Source organism: Urocampus carinirostris, chromosome 15, assembly GCF_059441175.1.
Source record: "Urocampus carinirostris isolate Australia breed hairy pipefish chromosome 15, RoL_Ucar_1.0, whole genome shotgun sequence".
NCBI classification, from domain to species: Eukaryota; Metazoa; Chordata; class Actinopteri; order Syngnathiformes; family Syngnathidae; genus Urocampus; species Urocampus carinirostris.
This window is the reverse complement of record NC_142363.1, coordinates 37,641,284-37,663,872: the sequence shown is the minus strand read 5'-3', so window position 1 is coordinate 37,663,872 and position 22,589 is coordinate 37,641,284. Positions and strand designations below refer to the sequence as shown.

At 43.0% G+C, this 22,589-nt stretch overlaps 2 protein-coding genes across 4 annotated transcripts in view; one reads left to right on the top strand and one right to left on the bottom strand.

Annotated features, from left to right (window-relative positions):
* Positions 1-12,568, top strand: part of stxbp5b (syntaxin binding protein 5b (tomosyn)) — a 42,770-nt gene extending 30,202 nt beyond the window's left edge. The window contains exons 23-29 of the mRNA XM_088354720.1: positions 872-988; positions 3,341-3,583; positions 5,140-5,503; positions 8,127-8,292; positions 9,119-9,230; positions 9,302-9,522; positions 10,763-12,568. Coding sequence (XP_088210846.1) covers positions 872-988; positions 3,341-3,583; positions 5,140-5,503; positions 8,127-8,292; positions 9,119-9,230; positions 9,302-9,522; positions 10,763-10,804 — 1,265 coding nt within the window. The 3' untranslated portion in view covers positions 10,805-12,568. The remainder of the gene's footprint in view (positions 1-871; positions 989-3,340; positions 3,584-5,139; positions 5,504-8,126; positions 8,293-9,118; positions 9,231-9,301; positions 9,523-10,762) is intronic.
* Positions 12,569-14,591: 2,023 nt separating this feature from the next.
* On the bottom strand, positions 14,592-22,541 carry ddo (D-aspartate oxidase). Of its 3 annotated transcripts, none has more exons than XM_088355031.1 (6): positions 22,495-22,541; positions 21,911-21,993; positions 20,448-20,620; positions 19,342-19,450; positions 17,120-17,296; positions 14,592-16,198 (listed from the first exon to the last, which is right to left on the bottom strand). In XM_088355031.1, exons 1-6 carry the CDS (start codon positions 22,495-22,497, stop codon positions 15,649-15,651), a joined length of 1,095 nt encoding a protein of 364 aa, XP_088211157.1. In that variant the 5' UTR covers positions 22,498-22,541; the 3' UTR covers positions 14,592-15,648. The 3 variants fall into 3 exon arrangements, with proteins under 3 accessions (XP_088211157.1, XP_088211159.1, XP_088211158.1); XM_088355033.1 differs by lacking the exon at positions 22,495-22,541 and adding an exon at positions 22,231-22,450; XM_088355032.1 differs by lacking the exon at positions 22,495-22,541 and having other exon boundaries at positions 21,911-22,189.
* Positions 22,542-22,589: the final 48 nt, after the last annotated feature.

Here is a 22,589-nt window from a genome sequence, read left to right as displayed (position 1 = left end):
CACAGCAGTAATACAAACGCCCTGACGGCAATAGATTTACGACATGAATGACTATACAATGACTGTTGTAGTTATACAGTTAGTCAATGAAATAATTGTATGGGCTATATATACAATTTCTATGCGGGCAAATTCAAATAATACAAACTATTAAAGGCCGTGCATGTGCTAAAAAAATCTAGTGTTTTCCCCACAATTGGCAATAGTAGTCAAGTCATGTTTATTTGTATAGCCCTTTATCACAAGATGTCTCAAGGGGCTGCACGGATTATTGCAAACTACAATATCCTCTAATCTAAAACCTCAACATGAGGATAATGAAGAAACCTTGAGGAGGGACTGCACATCAGGTCATTCCCCTTCCAGGATGACCAGGCTGCAACGGATATTGCATTAACAAACAATAAAATTAAAATAATTAGATCTAAAATTAAATATATGTGTATACTTTGTTTATTATTTCAACAGTTGATTAGTCAATTCGCTGGGATGGGCTCCAGTAGTGAACGATGTATTCCTTGGATAATGGTTGTTAGGCTTGTCTGGAGCAGGCTGGCTTGAGAGAATATATCACCTGAGCTAAGCTAAATTAAACCTGCTCTCATGCAACTGGCTTAAGGCTAAATTTAGCCAAAAGAAGAAATCATATCCAGGCTTAATTCATTGTCTTGGTTTCGTGCAATATCCCCAAGGTGTATGTGTGTTGAAACACCGAGCTCAATATTTTGTCGGGTTGTACAGTGTCCCAGAACATTTTTTTTCTCAGCTTTTGAAGCCCTGGCCTATTTTCATGCCTGAATATGAGGAAGCGTGCTATTTTTTCTGTTTGCGCCGGTCCAAACGTGTGTGTGTGTGTTTTGGCGGCGCGCAGAGTGTCATTCCACCTTGACCAGGAAACGCTTGTATCACACCCACAACGGCACGCCCACCTGGTCTCGCAAAAGCGTGATGTTGGCCTTCCCGCCCGAAATCTCTGAAGGCAACACCAGTGAGTGCGCCGGAAAATGGCGGGTGGCCTTTTTTCCATTCTGGCACGGTGGCGGCTCTGCTACGGCATCTCAGCCATGTGGCTGCTGCGCTTTCATTTTGGTTTCCTTCCGCGTCAGCCGGCTGGTCCTCCGGATCCTTTGGATGACGTATTTTTCAGGCAAAGGCGGAAAAGCCGGATGCTTAACTCCTTTTAAAAGCTAAAAAAGTGACAGTTGGGATCACACTTGAAGTACAATATGGTTTTGAGATGACAATACTTCTATTTTCGTCTTTTCTTGTAGATTTATTCTGGGTTTTTTTTCCCTTTATTTATTTATTTGTTTACTGAACTTTCTTTTTACTCTTTTGTCTTAAAAATGTGCAATTTTAATAATCACAGTATTCCAAATTTTAAAAAAAGAAATAAAAAGGAAAAAAATGAATTACCATACCTTGCATATTGGGCATTTTTACATTGGAATCATTTTCAAAATGTATTTTGTTTTCATTAAAGGGACAGTGTGTAATATTCAGTGCCCCCTAGTGGTAGAAAAACATTGATTTAAATAATGGGCAAAAATACTTAAACTATTAACAATGTTAACTTCTATAACTATTCATAGGTGAAGAAATGTGTATTTCTTGAACATAGCGGAATCCATACCTAGTCGTCGCTGCTGTATCCGTCTGGTATCTTGCTGCTTGGCTGTGCTCAATCGGCACTGGTTTTCATTTGCATTAAACGATACAGTGCCGTCTGATACTCAAATACTCCGCAATGTACCTTTTAACAATTCAGTTCCCTTTTATTTATATGATCATTTTTGTCAAATTTAATAGGAGGAGAAATGCGTATTGCTTTTACACAGAAGTCATACATAGTCGTCGCTGCCATGCTTGTCTGGCAGCTTCCTGCTACGTTAGATAGTTTATTCACACTTCCAGCAGTATCCTTGTGTTGAAAAATAAAATAATAAAGAATTACAATACAAACATACCCAATATGTTGATATAGAGTATTTCAATAGTGCTACGGAAATACACACTGTCATAAAAATAGGGTCATATGCAAATGTGGAGGTGGGGATTTATGTGGGCTTTTACTCCCCCGGGTGGAGTAAAGGAGCCTCATGGCATGAGGAAGAAATGATCCGTCTGTCTGTGAAACAAGACTGTGTCAGCGGTCTGTCGTTATGCTCATTTGGCACTTTAGACAACACAGCGCCATCTTGTGCTCAACTATTACACAATGTACATTAAGCAATTCAGTTCCTATTTTACCATTTTTAAGTTCTTTTTTCACTCGTTTTCAAAAGCTGCAATTTAAGTGATCTTGAACGAAAAAATGACTCGGTCATCATATGAGGCATTTTCAAAATATTCATTTTTCTCGTCAAACTATCCAGTCATTTCATTATTTGTATTTATTTATTCATTCAATTTCTTCATTTATTCAAGTTCAACATTTTCCCTCAGGAGTGTTTTTTTTTTAAATAGAATTAGTCTTTGAAATACAATGTTTTTTGTTTTAACTTATTCATTTGATATTTTAGAATGTTCTTTTTCACCCTACTCTAATTTTTTGAAAGCACTTCATATTATCTTTCCATTTGAATTATATATTCAAGGGAAATGATTTGATCAATATTCTATGAATTGTGTTGGTTTTTTTATTTCATAGATTTCTATTGTTTTAATTGTCAACTATCGAGACTACTTTTTGTAATTATTATTGTTTTTTATGATGAGTTGGGTTTTTTATAGGTGCATCTTTCATTTTAACCCCAATTTTTTTTATCCTATTCTATGCGTATGAGGCGTTCAAAGAACAATGAGTTGTAATTTGTGTTTCGCTTGTTTTTCTTTGCTTGTGTTTGGGAAAAATGGAGAAGGCTCAGTTTTGTCCCCTCTTGGGTGTTTTGGGTTCATTTCTTGAGGTTTCAAGTTTTTCTGTGCGGGTCTTTGAAATGTTTGTGCAGTTAAAACATCTTAAGACCGGGGTCTCCAACCTTTTTCCAGCTGAGAGTTACTTTTTGTGAGTAATTAGCGCAAAGGGCATCCAGTCATGCCTTTTTAAAATGGCAACTTAGCTAAATGGCTTTCTATATTGCTTAAAAGATAGCTTGCTGGTCAGCTGGAAAGATAAATGAGGTCAAGTGAAAGGGAGCCTGATAGCTAGCTAAGAGATCGAAAGTTAGCTAGCTAGATAGAAAGGAGAGCTAAATTGAGCTTGATAACTAGGATGAAAAGATGGAATATGAGCGAGATAGCTTCCAAAATCCCGGTGCCACTCTGGGGGTCGGAGACCCCCGTTTTAAGAAAAGCGAAAAGTCCTTTGTAACCGACGGCAGTCTTGTTTTTTGGCGAGCAGACGGCAAGGAGATGTCGTTGAGCCGCTCCCGCAGCTCCAGCGTGACCAGCGTGGAACGAGAGGCCCGCCAAGCCGTCTGCGCCCTGTGCTTCTGCGAGAACTTGGCCCGGAAGTGGGCGGAGGGGGCGCCCGGACCCTGCCTGCTGCTGGGCACCACCCAGGGCTCCGTGGCCGTGGCCGACCTGGGACCCGCGCCCGCCGAGGAACACGGGCTCGCCAGGACGCTCGACATCGCCCCCTGCGGTAATCCCCGTCTTTCCCGATTCGTAGGAAGATCCCGATTGGCTTAGCCCAGGGGTGTCGAACTCGTTTTAACCCGGGGGGCCGCGCCATAGAACAAACCTTCTCTCGGGGGCCGGACTAGTAGAGTAGAAAGAAAAAGGGGAAAAAGAGAGAGACAATAATAGAAATCCAAAGAGAAATAAAAATAGATAAAAACGGTGAGAGAGGGGGAAAGGGATAGAAATAGTGAGAGAGTGGAAAAGAGAGAAATAAATCCAAAGAGAAAGACATAGAAATAGAAATAGTGAGAGGGGGGGAAGAGAGAGAAAGAAATTCTAAGAGGAATAGAAAGAGAGAAGGGGAAGGCAAGAGAGAGTAAAAGAAGGTAGAAAGACAAAGGGAAAAAGAGAGACAGTGAAGAGAGAGAGATAGTGAGAGAAAAGGGGAAGGAGCAAGAGAAAAAGAAACACAAGTACAGCGTCTCTGTGAGAGGCACCTGGCTTTGAGAACATCAAGTGGACATAATTTAACCTGCAGCTCGTTTTTCTCTTGCGCTTCTCTGAGCAATGTCTCGCGGGCCGGATTCAATCCCTTAGCGGGCCTAATCCGGCCTGCGGGCCACCTGTTTGACACCCGTGATTTAGCCAGAGTGTCGTATTTTAATATATATAATGTGAAGTTTAGATTTGTCATTCCATAAATTTTGGTTTGTACGGGTGCTTGAAATCCTTAAATGCTTGAATCTTGTGTTTTCAAGGTTTGAAAAGTGCTTGAAAATGCTTTAAATGGTTGATGTTTCTCATGTTAGGTGTTCAAATAGGGGTTTTAACTTATTTTATGGTTCCAAAGAAGGATTGGGGCTAGGTTAACGCTCCTGGTTAGGGTACAGAACTGAATTTAGGGTCAGAAATAGGTGATACAGCTAGAGTTAGGTGTAGGATTATGGTTGGGAACTATATTGGGGTTCTAAACTAAATGTAAGGTTCCAAAATGAGTTTATCGCTATGGTTACAGTTTAGGGTTAGGAACTAGAGTTAGCTCCATACAAGTATCCCCCTAGATCTACCTAGGCCACAGGTGTCAAACAGGCAACCGAGGACCGGATCAGTCCCTCCAAGGGTTTTAATCCGGCCCACAAGACAACCCTTAGAGAGGTGCAAGAGAGAAATAAGCTGCAGTTTTAAATATGTCCACTTGATGTTTACTGTTTGTGGTATTCCTCATTCTCACTCCCTGTATTTTTCTCTCTCCCTCTTTTTCCTCCTTTCACTGTATCTTTCTCTTGCTCTTTTTTTATTTTCATCTTTCTCTCTAACCCTCTCTTCCCTTTTGTCTATTTTTCTCTTCTCTCATTCTTCCATCTCTCTCTCTGTATGTTTGACTTTTTCCTTTTTCTCTTTTAAATTTCCTTCATTTTCTTCTCTCTGTCCCTCCTTTTTTTCTACCTTTCTCTCTCTCGTGTTATATTTTTCTCTTTTACTCTCTCTTACTCTGTCTCCCTTGTTCTCTCTCTATTCTGCTGTCTATTTCTCTCACCCTTGTTCCCTCTTCTAACGATGGCCTTCGGGTGCGGACAGGCACGCTGTCCAGGCTGAAGGGAGGAATCCTGAGCATGGCTCTCCTGGACGGGAGCGGGGCCCTGCTGCCGGCCCCCTCCCGGCCCTGGTACGATCCCAACGCCTCGGAGGAGGAGAAGGAGAGGGAGAAGAGCCGGTGGCGCCGGCCCGCCACGCCCCCCTCCCGGCAGGAGGGCCAGGACTGGCAGTTTGCCGTCCTGTGCTCGGAGAAGCAGGCCAAGGTTCTGGCCCTGCCCTCCCAGACCCGGCTCCACAAGCACGCCGTCACCGAGTCCTCCTTCGTGCTGAGGGCCGACGTGGTGCGGGCGGCCGAGGCCCACTGCCTGGCTTGTTTCTGCGCCCACGGACACATCGTGATGCTCAGGTAGCCCCCCGCCCGGAGAAAGAAAAACATTTTCAACCCGTTTTACCCTCCTAATCTCGAGCTGTGATTCATTAGAGCAAAAAGCTACCAGAATCATTTCTAAAATGACAACTTGGCCTCTTATGACTATGTTTTGCCGGTAATGGCGGACCCATGTGGAGAAGGCAGGAATCGGCGGCAGGGGTTCTGGGATGTTATTTCTTGCCAAAAAAAGGTACCAAGTGGCAAAAACCAACACAAAGCAAGGAAATTCTAAACCTGGAACTGGAAAGTACATGGAGCAGTAACAAAGAAAACCAGAAAAAAACATGGCGTGGTGGTGGACGTGAAAATGACAAGAAATGCTAATAGCAGTAGAACCCAGAAATGACCCAACAATGACCTAACCTTCATGTGCAGATCCAAATGTCCTTTATTAAAAAAGACATTTGGATCTGCACATGAAGATCGCCACACACCTGCACCCATTAAGGGTGCAGGTGTGTGGCGATTGGACATACCTGTGCGCGCGTAGGGGAATCAGACCCTAAAGGTTACTATTGTTCCAGGAAAAAAACGATATTACAAATGTAGCGTTGACCAAATTGTTCGAATGAGTTATCTGACTCCGTTAACCAAACACAAACTTCATTCTCCTAACAATGCATGCTCTTTTCTTAATTTAGGGAAAAATATTGACAAGAGACAGGCAGATTTATTTCCTTAAAGTATTTAACTAAGTGAATTCCATCGAATTTAGCCGAATTATTGTCGGATTAGTCTTCGTCGAGTCCCCCTCTCACGATCTCCCATCTCTCTTCTGTCTCTCCTTATTCCATCTTCCGTCTTTTTCACACGCTGGGGCATTGGCTCCTCCCCCGTGGGCGGGTCAGGTGCCAGCTTCACCACCTCCTCGCCGAGAGGCGCCGCCATGTCTAAAGGAAACTCCTATCGGCTCAAAACCATGCCAAGCGTTTATCAAAACGAGGCCTAATTCCCTCGTCAGCGCCCCGCTATCCAAATTCCCCAGCCAAAACACGCCACGCTCGGATCGGCACGACCTGTCATTGAACTTCGGCCTCCTCTGTGAAAAATCTTCATTGCATTCAATAACTGTCATTTGTAAAATCCCTTATAGTTACATAAATAAAATATAAAATCATTCACTATGTTATTACCAGATTCATTACTGGAAGAAGAGTTAAATAAACTCAATCCCTCAAAAAAAACAACCCTTTTAATGTTCTTCTTTCATCAAGGGCTTTCTTTTTGCCACTTTTTCATAAAGGTCCGATTTATGCAGAGTAGGACTTAGCGTTGTCTCGTGCACGGATTGCCTGACCTCACCCGAACGCTTTCGAACCTGCGGTTCTCTCGGGGTCACGAGTAGACCCGCATTTTCAGAGCAAAAATTCCGGAACGGAACGTAGGGGAAATCGAATCTGAACCGTATGAGGGAGCGAGCCAATTTTCAGGATTTTCTGCTCATGGGTTTTGATTGAGTTCTTTTTTTTTTGTTACAGCGATGAGCAAATGAAAACATTTTCACACGTTTCAAGGGACGCTTTACCTTGGTTCGGCAAACATCGACACAGTCACGGAACGGATTCGATTCTTTGACCGAGGGTCTTGTAAATGATTTCAGTACTATTAAGATGTCCTGTAATAATATAAGCTAATATGAAACTTCACTCATTCAATAAAGCGGACACTCACTAAATATGGCAAATATGTGACTAAAACCTGCGATAAGATAAATGTTTAGTCGATACTCAAAATGAGAAAAGACATTAAGTCGGTTTTGAACTTGCAACGAGACAGGAGAGGACTGTACAAAAAACACTCAAGTTGCAGAAAGTCCAATTTACTCTAAAGGTCCTGACCCAGAGCCTTATGTTTATTAGGGCGGCATTAGCTCGAGAGGTTGAGCGCTCGTCTTGGGATCGAGAGGTCGCAGGTTCGTTTCCCGGCTCCTCTGTGTTGAAGTGTCCTCGGGCAAGACACTGAATCCCTAATGCGCCCGATAAGCAGGTAGTTAGTGAGTGTGGAAATGGGAGCTCTTCATTGACTTGAAAAGCGCTATAGAAATGCAGACCATCATCATCATTACCCGCGTATGCCTGCAGGTCATCCAATGGAATCATGGGCCTCTCTGTTGTTTCTCCGATGAGGCTTCTCCTTATTTGGGTCCAAAAAGAGACGGAAAGACCTTGATAGATTTACAGTGGTTAGATGCTCGCTCTATTCTGATATTATTGCTGGCACAGTGCCCTGGAAGATGTGTCAATGTTGCAATATCTATCCCGTTTCTGCTCGGAACTTGATGCTAGACCTGCCTCGTGTGTTCTTTGGTCTTCATCGTTTCTGTTTAAACTCCAAATGAATGACACACAGGCGCACTCTGTCATTGTTAGTCATTCAAAAGTCATCAGGGAACTTCTGGAGTTCTGAACTGAGAGAACTTACTTTTCAGTTTTTTTGATTGTAAATCGACTATAAAACTTTGAAATAATTTGGTGCCACCTCACGATTGGGTCTCGCCTGTTGTCGATTCTTGCAAAATATGTGGCAATATGACTCAAAAGTTCTACTTTAGCTTGAGAAAATGAAACCCGTGTCACATTGAAACCGGTTTGTCCCCTAGCTTGCCCAGTCTGCGGCCCCTCCTGGACGTCAACTACCTTCCCCTGACGGACATGCGGATCGCCAGGACCTTCTGCTTCTCCAACCTGGGCCAGGCCCTCTACCTGACCTCCCCCACCGAGGTGCAGCGCATCACCTACAGCCAGGAGACTTGCGACAACCTGCAGGTCAGACAAATCTCCGCACCTCGGCTTCCGGCGAATCACTTGTTCATAATAAGCCATGTTCCCTCGAAGCTGCGTGTATGCCCGGAGCTTTTCCGCGCGCAAGAAAATCCAGCCGGCTCACAAAAATCAGGGCTCCAAATTGCTCATTAAAAAGACAATTAAGTCAGAGTTACGGTGCATGAAAGTAAAAATCCCCGGGTTCCCCCGACGCTGTGTTCTAAATGCGGTATTTGGAAGTCAAGTAGAACGAAGTGGCGTAAAGTCAGTTTTTCGAGAACCGGCGTCTTCGGCTCGGCTCACTAAAGAGAACTGGCTCTTTCAAGTCCCAAACGGCTTTTTCAGGTTGTTTTTGCTAATCCCTACACGACCAGATATTATTTAAAGTTATGCACAAAAGGACTTAAAGGAAGGGGGGGTACGATAAAACCAAAAATAAAAAATACCAAAATGAAAAAGGAGTGAAGAGCTGGGAAATAAAAGAAGCAAAAGTAGAGAAAAAGAGAAAAAAAGAGCAGGAAAAATTCAGAAAAAAGCGTGTTGTGCGCTAAAAATAATTTTTTAAAAAACGTATTTGAGATAGAAGCGCGGCCCTCACAAATGAAAAATCGTGTTTGTTTCTGGCTCGGTCCCTCAAATCAAGTGAATTTGTCGGGCTCGGGCCGGTTCGGGCTTTAATACCCACTGGGCTGGGTAAGGCTGGATTTTTCAGGCCAGATCTTATTTCTACTATGCATCATGCCTAAACCAAAGAAAAAGTCTTGAATAGCCCGAGCTGTTGCAGAGCTTTCTACGCCAAGAGTGAACATGACCTTTGTTTTCCCCGTAGGAGATGCTGAGCGAGCTTTTCACGCCGGTGGAGACTCCGGAGGCGCCCAACAGGGGTTTCTTCAAAGGCCTCTTTGGCGGGGGTGCCCAGTCCCTAGACCGGGAAGATCTATGTGAGTAGTACCTTCTCAACGCAGAAAACCGTTAGCCCGGCTCGCGTCGCCGATCGTCCTTTCCCCCGCAGTCGGCGAGACGGCGTCCGGGAAGGCCTCTCGCAGCCTGGCCCAGCACATCCCCGGCCCGGGCAACATGGAGGGCATGAAGGGCGCGGCCTCGGGCGTGGTGGGCGAGCTGGCCCGTGCCCGGATCGCGCTGGACGAGCGTGGGCAGAAACTGGGCGAGCTGGAGGAGCGCACCGCCGCCATGATGGCCAGCGCCGACTCCTTTTCCAAGCACGCTCACGACGTACGTACCTTCGCTCGCCCACTCTTATTCCTGTGATCTTCATTAGGGCCGCAACAACGAATCGATAAAATCGACTTATTAAAAGCGTCGGCGACCGATGATATCATCGATTTATGATTCAGTTAGCACGATCGATCGATGCAAATAAGTGCAATAGATCTAGTTGTGAAGTTGTAGTACCACTTTAGTCCAGCATAGGGCACCTTGAGTCAGTTTTTGTAAAAGTAGCGTCATCATTTTTTGTTAAACGTGGCGTCATTACAAACCAATTTGGCATGAAAGAGTTGAACGCTACAAAGTTAACCATTTTGAAGGGAACAGAAAGTGCTGCAGAAATACAGAAAAAAATATGAAGATAAATTCAAGTCATGTTTATTTATTTGGCCCTTAATCACAAAGAGTCTCAAAGGGCTGCACAGACTATTGCAAACTACAGACTACTATAACACCATCCCCTGATCTAAACCTACATGAGGGCAAATAATACACAGATATAGGTTATTCATATGCTGTAGAATAGAAGTGTGTTTTAAGCTTGGATCGAAACATTTCCGCTGAGGTTGCAGATCCGATCTCAGGGGGAAGAGCGTTCCACAGCACCAAGGCCCCCAATGGAAAACACTGTCGGATTTCTTCTTGGCTCTTGGGATCCCCGGTTGACCGGCATTTTCAGAGCGGAGACTCCGGATCCTATCTTAAATGGCAGTTATCAAAATATATTTCTGTTTTTTACTAAAAGGACAAAATTCTCACTTTTAAACTAAAAATGTCTTATAAATGTGGTCAATGATTTGCTATTTTATGCTCCAATTTTGCTTATTTTTAAATGGTATTTTCTTATTTTACATGATTTCATTATATTTTGTTGTAAAATAATGTCGTGCAGGGTTCAGACCTGCGGATTTCTTCTCGGCTCTTGGGATCACTAGTAGACCCGCATTTTCAGAGCGAAGGCTCCGGACCGTAACATAGGGGGGGATTGAGAGATGTGAGGGAGCAAGTCCATGCATGATTTGGTAAAATAGCAAGATAACCTTCAAATCGCATCTTAAGCTGACAGGGAGCCGATGCAGGTGAGCTCAAATCGCTGTCGTGTGTACCACATGAAGGCTCTCGATGTTGGACTTCATCAAATTGATTTTTCAATCGGATCCTCGCAAACTGAAATTATTGACGCGATTTGTCGTCTTAGAGGCCTGTTTTTTTATCTGTATTTTCTCATTTTTTTTCTTCTCACCAGATGATGCAAAAGTACAAAGACAAGAAGTGGTACCAACTCTGACCCGAGTCCAGATCCTCCCCGTCTCCTCCGATTGTCCAGGTGCGGGCGGGGCTTTTTCTACGCGCAAATCGGCACCGGGCCCGAGATGGCCGCCGGGAGGAGTAGAAGTCTGAGCGTCCCCTCGCCTTTTCCCCCTCGTCTTTGAATCATCGAGGTCGGTCCGTCTTTGTCTGTCTTTGTGTAAGGAAACGGCCATTTTCAAGCACTTCTCGGAGCTACCAAAAAAAAAGGGCTGGTAGTCGACTGGTTTGACGGAAAAAAAATTCGCTCGGCTTTCCATTTTCATCCACGCGGTTTGGATTCTTTTTTTTTTTTGTGAAGATTTACACGTGATCGGGATGTTTTCTTTGTATTTTTTATGTTCCCGGTGGTTGTTGATTTACCACAATAGACCCCTTCATATCTTTTGCTGTGACGTATCGGTTGCGCCGGTTAGAAGACGGTGGAAAAGAACTCTGTCGTAGCTGCTCGTGGTCATCTTGTCGTATATTTGTGTGCGTGTGCTCGAATCGCAGCAAAAATGCGAGCGATCGCAAATGGAAGTTTTACGGGATCCCGGCGGACCCTCCTCGTCGAAGAAAAACAACGCGTTGCGGTGAAGTGCGAGGAAGCGAAAAGATTGGACCGAGGCACTCGTCGGGAATACTCGGGTTTGCGGTGCGCGCTTCATACTGGATAAGAGAAATTACATTTTTGATATCATATTACTTACTATATTTTGGTAATTTCTTCAGTTAACTGTTTCGGTGTAGCCTAAACCGCAGGAGTCCCATTGTAAACGCGCCCGGGTCCGAGAAAAAACAGGCATTGCAAACAATCGAGTCATTTATTCGATACATTTCATTATTCGTGTAAGTATTGGTTTTTGTTTTGGAAGCATCTTTTGATGGCATTTAGGTTACACGCACAGGCGGCCCGCGGGCCGGATCAGGCCCGCTAAGGGATTGAATGCGGCCCGCGAGAGAAAAACAAGCTGCAGGTTGAAATATGTCCACTTGATTTTGCCAAAGCCAGGTGCCTCCAACAAACTTGTATTTATTTCTCTCTCTCTCTTTTCCACCCATTTACTCCCACTATGTGTCTCTCTTTTTCTCTTCCTTTGTTGCTCTTTGTCTCTTTTTCTCTCTGTGTCGTTTTAACTTCTTTTGCTCTAACTTCCTTTTTTCCTTTTCTCTCTTTTCTCTTTCTCTCTTGGCCTACCCTTCGCGCTTTCTTTTCTCTTTTCTCTCCTTCTGTCTCTCTATTTCTTTTTGGATTTCTTTCCCCCTCTGTCATGACTTTTGATCTTTTGTTTCTCACGCTCTCTCCCTCTCTCTTTCTTTGTCCCGCCCTCTCTTCTTTTCCCTCCCTCTTTCTCTCATTTCTTTACATCTCGTTTTCTTTCTCTTGAATCTACTGGTCCTGCCCCCGACGGAATGTTTGTTCTATGGTGTGGCCCCCGACTTCAGATGAGTTTGACACCCCTGCGCTAAAGGTTAGCTGAAGCTAGGTATAATAAGTCATATAGACTAGGAACAATCATAAGCGTTTCATTTATTTGACCCGATATGAAGCGTGCCCTTTCGACTTGCGCATTTTTGATGATCGCCTCGGTCCAAACATAACTTTCTGGGATCCCGCAAACGTTCAATTTGCGATCAATTCGGTTTTTGCTCCGATTCTGGCACACGGTCGCCAAACTTTTCCACCGTCTTTGAACCAGTTTTCCTTTGCCGCCGGCTTCGACTGCGACGTGGCTACGAAAGGGTCTATCCGTAGAAAGGATTTCTCCAAAAAGGATTTATCAGGACACATTTATTGGGGATTTGATGAAAATTTCCGTTGTTGTTAACCGGGCATTATGTCGTATCGGCGAAGAAGTCAATGCGCGGTCTGCAAGGATCGTGAAAGTAGACTTTTACCATTATTTTTTTCAAGCACCTTAAGATGCGTGCCAAAAAAAGAACTTCATTTTTGGCTGAAGGATATTGAGAGAGTTGTTGAGATTTGCTGCTCCCTATCCTGAAAGAGTACACTGGAATAGGCGGGGCTTGGACGCGATGGGCCACCTTAAGCTGCGTCTGTGAGATTTTGGGGGGACGGTTTTCTCCAGGGCAATCTTCTCTTATTTGCGGGGAGACTCCCTTCACAAGCTTGCTTTTCTTCATCTGGCCTCAAGCTCTTCTCGATTTCCCGTCACAAGAAAAGCTCTCCGAGCACTTTAGCGACGTCCAAGAGATTCATTTCTCATCTCGACTATTACGGTGTCGTAAGTTTGAGACTCGTGTCGGAGAAATGTGACGAGGCGGCTTCGAGTAGCACCCCTTAAAAAGAAAAATACGTGGAATTGTCACTGGCAGTCCAATAGACTCGATCTTTGACATCCACGGCCGTTACCGGCAGTCCGGGAAGCTGGATCTTTGACGTTTAGAACTACTTTTGGAAGTCCAATAGGGTGGAGTTTGGAGGTATCCTGTTAGGGTGGGTCCTTGACACTCCAGTAGGAGGGATGTTTGATGCTTAAAACCACTTTTGGCAGTCCGGTAAACATCCATCTTTGACGTCGACGGCTGTTTTGGCAGTCCAGTAAAAATGGATCCTTGACATCTAGAGCCGTTTTCGCAGTTAAGTAAGGTAGATCTTTGAGAATGATGGCGCTCGAGTAAAACGGATCTTTGACGTCTCGAGCAGTTTCTGGAAGTCCAGGAAGATGGATATTTGACGTCTATGAGCGCTTTTGGCAGTCAAGTCAAATTCATCTTTGACAACTAAAGTTATTTTGATCGTTCAGAAAGGAGGTTCTTTGACAACTATGGCAGTCAGTCCAATGGATCTTTGCATCTATAACCTCTTTTGGCAATACAGTAAAATATATCTTTGACACCTATGATCCTGTCTAACGGGGACACTGGAAGAATTCTGCACAAGATAAAAACATTTAGGATTTTTGTCCGGCCAAACGAAATGATCCAGTTTGCTTGCTGCCACCCCCCATTTTTTTTCTTGAATACAAATATTGAAGGACAAACAAAAAAGCGGCGTTTGTTTTGAAATTTGCTGTGCGGGTTTCCTTTTGGGGTTTTATTTTTCGAGGCAGGCGGTGCCAAGCAACAGCAGCCACGCGGTGCATTTTGCACTCTTTTTCTACTTTCTCGTCGCGAGAGGACCAAAACCCGTCTCCGTCCATCGAGGAGGCTTCGTCGGCTCATAGAAGGATTTCAAAAGAAGACTTTTTGATTTTTTTGGTCGGCGCCTCTCCGAACGGAAATCGTTCGCCATGCATGATGTGAAGTGTTTACGCCAAACCACATTTGTATTTAGACACCGAAAGATGTTTACATTTGCATTAAGGCTTTTGCTCGGCTTGACGGCACTGTGCTGGGGGGAGTGGTCCCATCTCCCACGCCCGCCTTCCATTTATCATCCATCCGATCTTTGGTCTGTCCGGATGAATATCTGTGGAGTTGCAGTATTCTCATTTTTGTACAGTTTTATGAAAAATGAATTTCCCGTGGATGTCTAAAATCTGCTGCCACAAACTATAATATAAATATAAATATATATATATAAAAATATATATATACATTACAATGCAATGTAAAATAAATGTCTAAAAAATGCTTTTGTGTCATTGGTTTTTTCTTTTTGCAGTAATGTGATAACGATTCAAACGTTTTATTTCAAATCTATAAACACGTATTTTCTTAAAGCTGCACTTTCTCTGTTTTGATATTTTCTTCCAATGTGCATGCTTAAGCTACAATGACCTCTAGTGGCGAGTTATGACACACCGTCACTTTAAATGAAGTATCATTTGAAAACAATTTTTATTGTAATGTATTTTTCAAACAAGCCCAGAGGAGCTGTCCAAAATTGAAGAGAACCGAAAAAGCCCTGTTTACCGATGAGACTTGCAGTGATGCTAAAGGGAGAAGCAAGAAGATGATAGGAGATTCTCACAAGTCAAATTTTAGAAAATAATGAGAAAAAATGGATACATTTGCAGTGTTCATTTGACCTGTGAAACGTGATGGGTCCCGGGGACGCGGATGCTCAAAAATCGATGGGTCCCGACAGAGATCTATGGCTCCCCAAAATTGAGTCTTATCCAGGTTGAATTTGTAAATCGGCGACAAATGTATAATATAAATTTATTTATATTCATTCAGTTTTAATCATCACAGTTCATTGGTAATAGAAAGCAGTTATCACTTCAAATTTTTCAGTTCATATATTCTTTGTGGTTTGCTCTCCCGCCATAGTTGTAATGCCTTCTCAAGGTCCAATCCATTATCATCCTCCTCATAGCGTCACCAGGAATATAATGGAGGCCATTTTGGCAGAAAAGTCTTTTTCTTGCTAGGAGTATTTTTTTGTTTATTTTCTTTCGTCGAATCGTTGGCTTCAACACATGTGTTTTCCTTGCCTTCGCGGTCTTCTGAAGAATTTCTCAGCCGTTTTTTCGTGCCGGAATTATTGCCGTCGTTACCACTTTCTGCGTTATGTTTCGACGTGTTACCGACACTGAAGAAATGACCAATTTTGTGTTGATTTTCACCTAATACCAACTGTTTTTTCGGAGGCATACTCATACCTGTCAACCGCCGCAACAATGACGTCGTCTCGAAGCAACGAGATCTCGTTTGTCGAGATCGGCGTGCGGACGAAAACTCGAACTGCGAGACCGAAACAACAATGGCGGCTCTGCCTGACGAAAAGTTTGGGGTGCGCTAAATCTTTGTTAATAAAAAAAGTAATCTGAGAATAATGACAATTTAGTGTCAAAAAAGTGGCGTCCCGGGGACGCACGTTGATTTGATCTAAAACCAGAACACGGCATTTGCGAAGAAGGCGGCCGGACCGGATCACAATTTTGCTCGCGGACCCCTTTCTCTCAGGCAGTCCCGGACCAGCCCGACGGTTTCCAGCGCCGTCCCCCAGGCCAGGGACACCCCCGACCCCCCGTGACCATAATTGTGCACCACCCTTCCCCCGGCCTCCCGCTCCACCCTGGGGTTCCTGCGAGCCGGCCTCAGCCCCACCCAGTGCCCCAGCACCCTGGCCCGGCGCAAGGAGGGCTCCAATTGGGCGCAGCGCTCCAAGATGGCCGCCGCCTCCTCGGGGGAGGCCCCCAGGCGCCGGTCCCCCGCCTGCCGGGTGCCCCCCAGACCCACGGCGTCGGCGCCCGGGTAGACGTAGGCCGGGGCGTCCCCGCCGTCCCCTTCGCGGACAAAGTGCCGCAGCCAGGGGGCGTCCACGCGCAGCAGCTGCCCTCGCACCGGGTACACCCCTCCGTCGCCCGCCAGCTGGCGCGCCCCCAGGCCCGAACAGTTGACCACCGCGTCGAAATCGCCGCCGAGTTCCTTCAGGTCGGAGATTTGCTTCTGCTCCACTTTTCCGCCGGCTTTTGTCAACCTGGAAAAGTTTTCTGGTGTTCTTATTCCAGCAGTTTTGCATTTCCCTAATAGTATGGCAAATGTTTTGTTGTATATCTTTAGACTGTCGTTCTATTTCCGTAGCAGTATTTTACATTTGCGGGATTTCAGCTAATGTCATTTTGTAGTATTTCCACAGTCTCGTTTGCTAGTATATCTATAGTATTTTTGTCGTATTTCTATAATAGTATATTTTTCACTTTTTTGTAGTATTTCCATAGCAAATGTTTTGTTGTATATCTTGAGTATTTTTTTTTAATTACTGTAGTTCTATTTCCGTAGCAGTATTTCACATTTGCAGTATTTCTGCAGTAGTACTTTAGTATTTCCATAGTATCATTTTCGAGTATATCTAGTATTTTTGTAGTATTTCGATAGCAAATGTTTTGTTGTATATCTTCAGTGTTTTTGAAGTATTTTTTTTAGAATGACTGTCGTTCTATTTTTGTAGCAGTATTTTACATTTGCAGTCTTTCTGCTGTAGTACTTTGATAGTATTTCCAAAGTATCATTTTCGAGAATATAGTATTTTTGTGGTATTTCTGCAGGATGATTTTTGTTGTAGTTCTGCAGTCGTTTTTGAAGTGTTTCCATAGCAAATGTTTTGATGTATACCTTTAGTATTATTTTAGAATTACTTTAGTTCTATTTCCGTAGCAGTATTTTACATTTGTAGTATTTCTGCTATTGTAATTTTCTAGTATTTCCATAGTCCCGTTTTCTAGTATATCTATAGTATTTTTGTATTTCTGCTGGATGATTTTTGTTGTAGTTCTGTAGTATTTCTGCAAGTGTTTTAATCTGTTAATGCTTCTTGTATTGCCTTGTATTTATTTTATGCTTGTATTTTTCTTGGTTTTGGTCCTCCGCGTCGAGTACTTTTGCGGTGGGCGGGGCCAACCTGAGGTGCAACCAGGGCAGGTAGAGGGCGCACTCGCATTTCACGGTGGTAAAGAAGTATCCGGAAACGTGGCGGGGGAACCGGCGCATTTCGTCTGGGTTCAGGGGCCGAAAACCCAGGACCACGTCGCTCCAGTAGGGCCTCTGGTGGGCGGGGGCCGCCCGGAAAATTTCATACCTGGGTCGGGGGGCGAGAGAAGAAGATGCCTTTAAGGTTTGAAACGGGGAAAAAAAGCTGGAGAATATCCATGACTGTTTTGAGTACAACGATGCTCATCGGATTGGGAACGAAACTGTCACTATTATTACAAAATAATGCGTTTTAAGCACTGCGTTTGATATTTTCTTTTGTAGTGTTATTCTTGTCGTATTTTTGCAGTCGTCGTCATGCTTCGGACTCTGATTGGCTCCCTGTCCCTATTTAAACCCACTCCTTTCTGTCACCTGTTGTCAGTCCGTCTGGGAACCTCAGTTTACATTAGGCAAGCTTTTTTTCGACTCCCAACATGTTTTTTGCCCCAGCCTGTTTCCTGGCTTCGACCCCTTTTTTGTCCTCGACCACGTCTTCTCTCCTTTCCTGGCTTACGATTCGCTTCTGACCCCGACCACGTTTTTACCCTCCTTTCCCGGCGACCGACCCATTTTTCCGTTCCCGACACCGCCATCGCTCGCCACGGAAGTCCCGCTTCCGCGTTCAGAGCGACCTGTTTCCTGCTTCCGGGGATCACCGGATCGTGGGTGCAACCCATTCTTTCTTTCAACAAAACGTTGTGAGAAACGCTACGCAAGTGGGTCCTGTCTCTGTTCTGGTCCTGACAGTAGTATTACTGTAGTTTTATTTTGCAGTAGTATTTTTGTAGTATTTCCACAATATGTTTTTAGTAGTTTTATTTTTGTTGTGTTTTTGTGGTAATTTTGTAGTATTTCCATAGCATCATTTTTCTAGTAATTCTGGGAATAAGTACTCACTAAAACCAAACTAGCACAGAAAATGCCCCCTTTTTAAGGCAAAGAAAAAAAAAACAAAGATAGCATCGAAATTGCAATTATTTCCAAAAGCGAGCAGTCCTACTGAATACTTCTATATTAGGTGTGAATACTTCAATTTTTCTATTTATTGTACTTCTTATTTATATATATATATACTTCTTATTTCGTTTTAGCAACACAATGATATCAAAGGTGATTCTGGTGACAAAATATATTTAGATATGTCAATGTTAATCAAAAGAACTTTAAGATATTGCAACCAAAGAAAAATTTCATTTGCACCCTTTTTATCCCTTTTTGTTGATTGGTAAATATGTGTATTGTCACCATAGCTATGCTAATATGTGTGCTGAGATAAAAAAAAAAATATATATATATATATATATATATATATATATATATATATATATATATTATTTATTTAAATATCTTTTTCCCTTTTCTCCTCTTTTTGTTCCTGTATTTGAGGATTCTCTGCAAAATTCAAATTGTGAGTTAGGGTCATTTTTAGTTTCCATCGTTTTTATTCTTCCTTGTGCTTTTTAGCACTCGTTTAGGTTTGCGCGACACAGCGGAGCAACAGTTTGCGGTCCGATCGTACACTGTCCCTTTAACTTTCCTACGAAGGCCTCAAACTATCGTCCCGAGCACCAAAATCGACTTGAGGGAAAAATAGAATATAGGCATTTTCATTTTTTTTGTCACTGCAATTTCGAGTCGTTTTTTTTTTTCCTTGAAATCAAAAAGTGACCACAAAAAATGAAACCTATTTTTAGAATAACAGCGACGACGTTGCTTCTTTCACGGGGTTCCTACAGCTTAAGGCATGTCAAATTCGAGACATTTTTAAAAAAAATCGTTTAGAAATTAAATTTAAGACCAAGTTGACAAAAAAATACACAATACTTGGTAAACATGACCTGACACGGCTTTTCGGCGAAAAATGTTTGTTGGAAAGCAGTTTGACTCCATTTTCACTTTCATGTTCCAGCTCAAGTTCTGTTTGTTTGTGACCATAAAACCACCCCCCAAAAACACCCAGAAAGTGACTAGAAAATGACCCCAAAAACCTGAAATGTAAAAATTGCAAGAATGTATTGAGATGTGTGGAATAATTATAAAAGTACCAAAAAGTAGAAAAAAATAAATAGCGACCAAAAACACCTCGAGCCGGACTGAAAAAGGAACGGAAACCGACGTCGAAGACCCCTGCCTTAAAAGTGAAAAAGTTACCCGGAAGTGAGCAGCACTCCGGCACCGGGCGCTTCCTGAGATTGCGCGATCTCCAGAAGGTGCCGGAAAGTGTCTCGGAACCAGCGTCGTTGCCGGTCCAGAGGAATATCTGACGGATGCAAAAGGACCTCTACTTACAATGGTTTCAGGTTACAAAGTACCGGAGCGGGAAAATATTGCCTCTCGTTACAAAGTCAAAAATACAGTACAGTATGTGCTGATAGAGTCTATTGTATGGTACCGCAACGAAGAGCTATCATTCCCGATGGAGCCCGCCAAAGACGTGCAGAAAAGTGGACGAGGAGGTTCGCTCTATTCGATTTTCTTCTTGCGGTTTTTGTTCCGATGTGAGTTTCAACAGTTTAAAATCGGTTTTTGTTTGAATCTACCGTTTCCTCCCCCTTCTGCATCCCTCCGCTACTCCGCCGTACCAGGTAAATCCATTTGTTTTTTCTTCACATGTATATTTATTTATGATAGTCACACATATATAACACATATGCAGTACTAAGCATTTGCTTTTTTGTTATTTTATTGTTTTTGGTAGGTCTTGGGGGTAGGGCGCGAATTAGCAAAAGTTTGTATCCCCCGCCGTATGTCAATTTCCCTTTACAACACTCGCTTCAGAACAATTGCATGCTGTATCCTGGGGGTTTTCTGAACTTAATTTTCTTGCAGTTTTATGCGAATGATCAGTTTGTATTCCAATGAGGGTTTTAAAAGTTTTAAAATCAGTTTTCATTTAAATCCACTGTCTCCTCCCCTTTTGCATCCACCGGCTACTCCACTGTACCAGGTGAATATTTTTTTTTTCTTTTTTACATGTATATTTATTATATTTACACATATACTACACATATGCAATACTAAGTAAAAACTAGTTATTTTAATGTTCTTTGGGGGGGGGGGGCTGGTTAGAATTGGCTTCTATACCCTTGCTATACGACATTTTCCTTTTACAACCATTACCTCAGAATGATTTCATGCCGTATCCTTATCCTGGAGATTTACTGAATTTGATTTTCTTCTTACAGTTTTATGCAAACGATCAGATTTTGTTCCAATGTGAGTTCTGTTTTTTTTTTTTTTTTTTTTTTAACACCAACCTGGAAAACGTTCTGGAATGAGGATTCCGGCGGCCCCGTCGCTGGTGGTCCTCGGACTAAAAGTGTCGGCCAGGAGCGTCACCGAGCAGCCGGGGAGGGTCTCGGCCAAGCACACGGCCGTGGAGAAGCCCACCACGCCCGCCCCCACCACTGCCACCTTGGCTCCCAGCGTCCTTGAACGCAACACGAAGGCGTGTTAACAGTGAGACCCAATTTTCTGATTTCTGACAATATTCTGCTCGGCCAGGCCAATAATAATCATGACATTAATAATATTTAGCCTCCCCGAAACCCTCGTCAGAATAGGCGACAAGGAAGAGATGGATGGAATCATAAACCTACGTGATTTCAATCATGGCTCCACATATTCAACAATGTGGTACTGTGAGTAAAAACCTCCCATGGCCAAATGGAAACACTTTTAGGCAAATTTCTCCTCCTATTGGTGTTTGTTAAAAATGACATTTACAGTTGCAGGAAGTTCTACCCATTCCGATTGACCGCTGCGAAACGTTGCATTCATATTTTGCACAGCTAATAATAAATGTCCAGAATTGATTCGTAGGGGGCCATAACACTTCTTAGGATAATGCCGTACAAACTAATGCCCCCTGCCGTCGATCACGACGAGGGAGGACGAAATGCAATGGCAAAGCAAGAAGACCGGAGTGCAGTCTCATCCTCACATTTAAACAGACTTTTTAAAAAACATGGCAAAAATTTTGAAAACGCATTAAATTCCAAGCTTTTTCAAGGATTCCAGGCACCCGTACAACCCATGAAAATGAGTGTGATGATGAAATCAAAAGTCTTTTTACCATGTCAGCCTAATCCCTAGTGGTTACATTTCAGCGCGCTCAAAGTTTTGCGAGTGTTATTTTTTGACTTATCAATGATTGCTCCGATGCAGTAATATACTGTTACCGTAAACTGTGTAATATACATCAATAAATATGGTCTAAGCAAAATATAGGGCAACTTGTTTGTCTTTCTGTGCAGCCTGATACCGTTTTGCCACCCGGGTGGTTGCGGACCACTGCATCAAAGCGCCAGTGTAGAATATTTGACCACTAGATGGCACTGTTTTCTAATGCTACTACGCTGTGCTCTGTGGCAGACAAAAATGGCAGCGACCTCTAGGGATGGATTCCACTATGTAAAAGGATTACAAATGACTGGCCCCATGATTTTTTTTTTCTTATCAAAATGAACATTGGTTTGATAGTTCATGTATTTTTGCCTGATATTCAAATCAATGTGTTTTCTAACTGAAGCAAATTTCTTTTGTACCACTAGGAGGCACTCAATATGACACACAGTCCCTTTAACAGACTCTCGGGGCAATAGAAGATTGTGTTGAAGTTCCAAAAGGTCCTATAAATGTAAACTGCTTGTTGTTACATACCAATACACATCATTCATTTTTGCTAAAAGTAAATAAAATGGTCTCTATGACGTCATACCTGCAGTCCTGCTCAGCGTCCACCTCCATGTCGTTTTTCTTGCCCTTTCTTTCTTTCTTTCTTTCGGCAAGTTGCTTCCTGCCCTACGAGAGCGTTCAATATGTTATCTAACAAGTTAAATTACGTCATTGAACATCTTCCCGGAAATAAGTCATATTTATAATGTCTACTGTTTGAGTGGCGCCCGCCCCGACGACCCAGGCGGTTAAAGAACCTGTGAACTATCTCAATATTGTTTTTATCTCTGACGTGTTTTCTGACGTCTTTATCCTGAAAAGCCTGGTCTAGACTCGTTGTAAACAATGTTTACATTTACTTACCAACACGAATGTTTTACAACTGATTTTCTCCCCTTAAAAGGCCGAATCTATCGTTTGTTTTCTTGTTTAAATTTGAAAAACAAAACAACAAATCTTGACTCGTGACTTGAATTATCTTGAAGCAAGACAGAATCTTTGTGCGTAATAATGCCACTCGCGATAGATTTTTGTTTCGGTAAAAGTTTGCTACTTCCGGGTTCAAACTAGCACTTGTTTTTATGTTATTAAATTAAATTGTGTTTGGTGCATAAAAATAGAGCACACCATAAGATTACAGCTTTTTGGAGTCAAAATGTTGGCATTTACGCATTGTTATCAATGACAATAAAAATAAAATCTTTTGGATACACGTTGTCTCG

What these genes read in the sequence shown, in the direction of transcription:
- ddo (XM_088355031.1), bottom strand. An exon ending in GACGCTGAGCAGGACTGCAG is followed by an intron (nt 20,621 to 21,910) that starts GTATGACGTCAT and finishes GTTGCGTTCAAG; the next exon opens with GACGCTGGGAGCCAAGGTGG. An exon ending in GGAGTGCTGCTCACTTCCGG is followed by an intron (nt 17,297 to 19,341) that starts GTAACTTTTTCA and finishes CCCCCGACCCAG; the next exon opens with GTATGAAATTTTCCGGGCGG.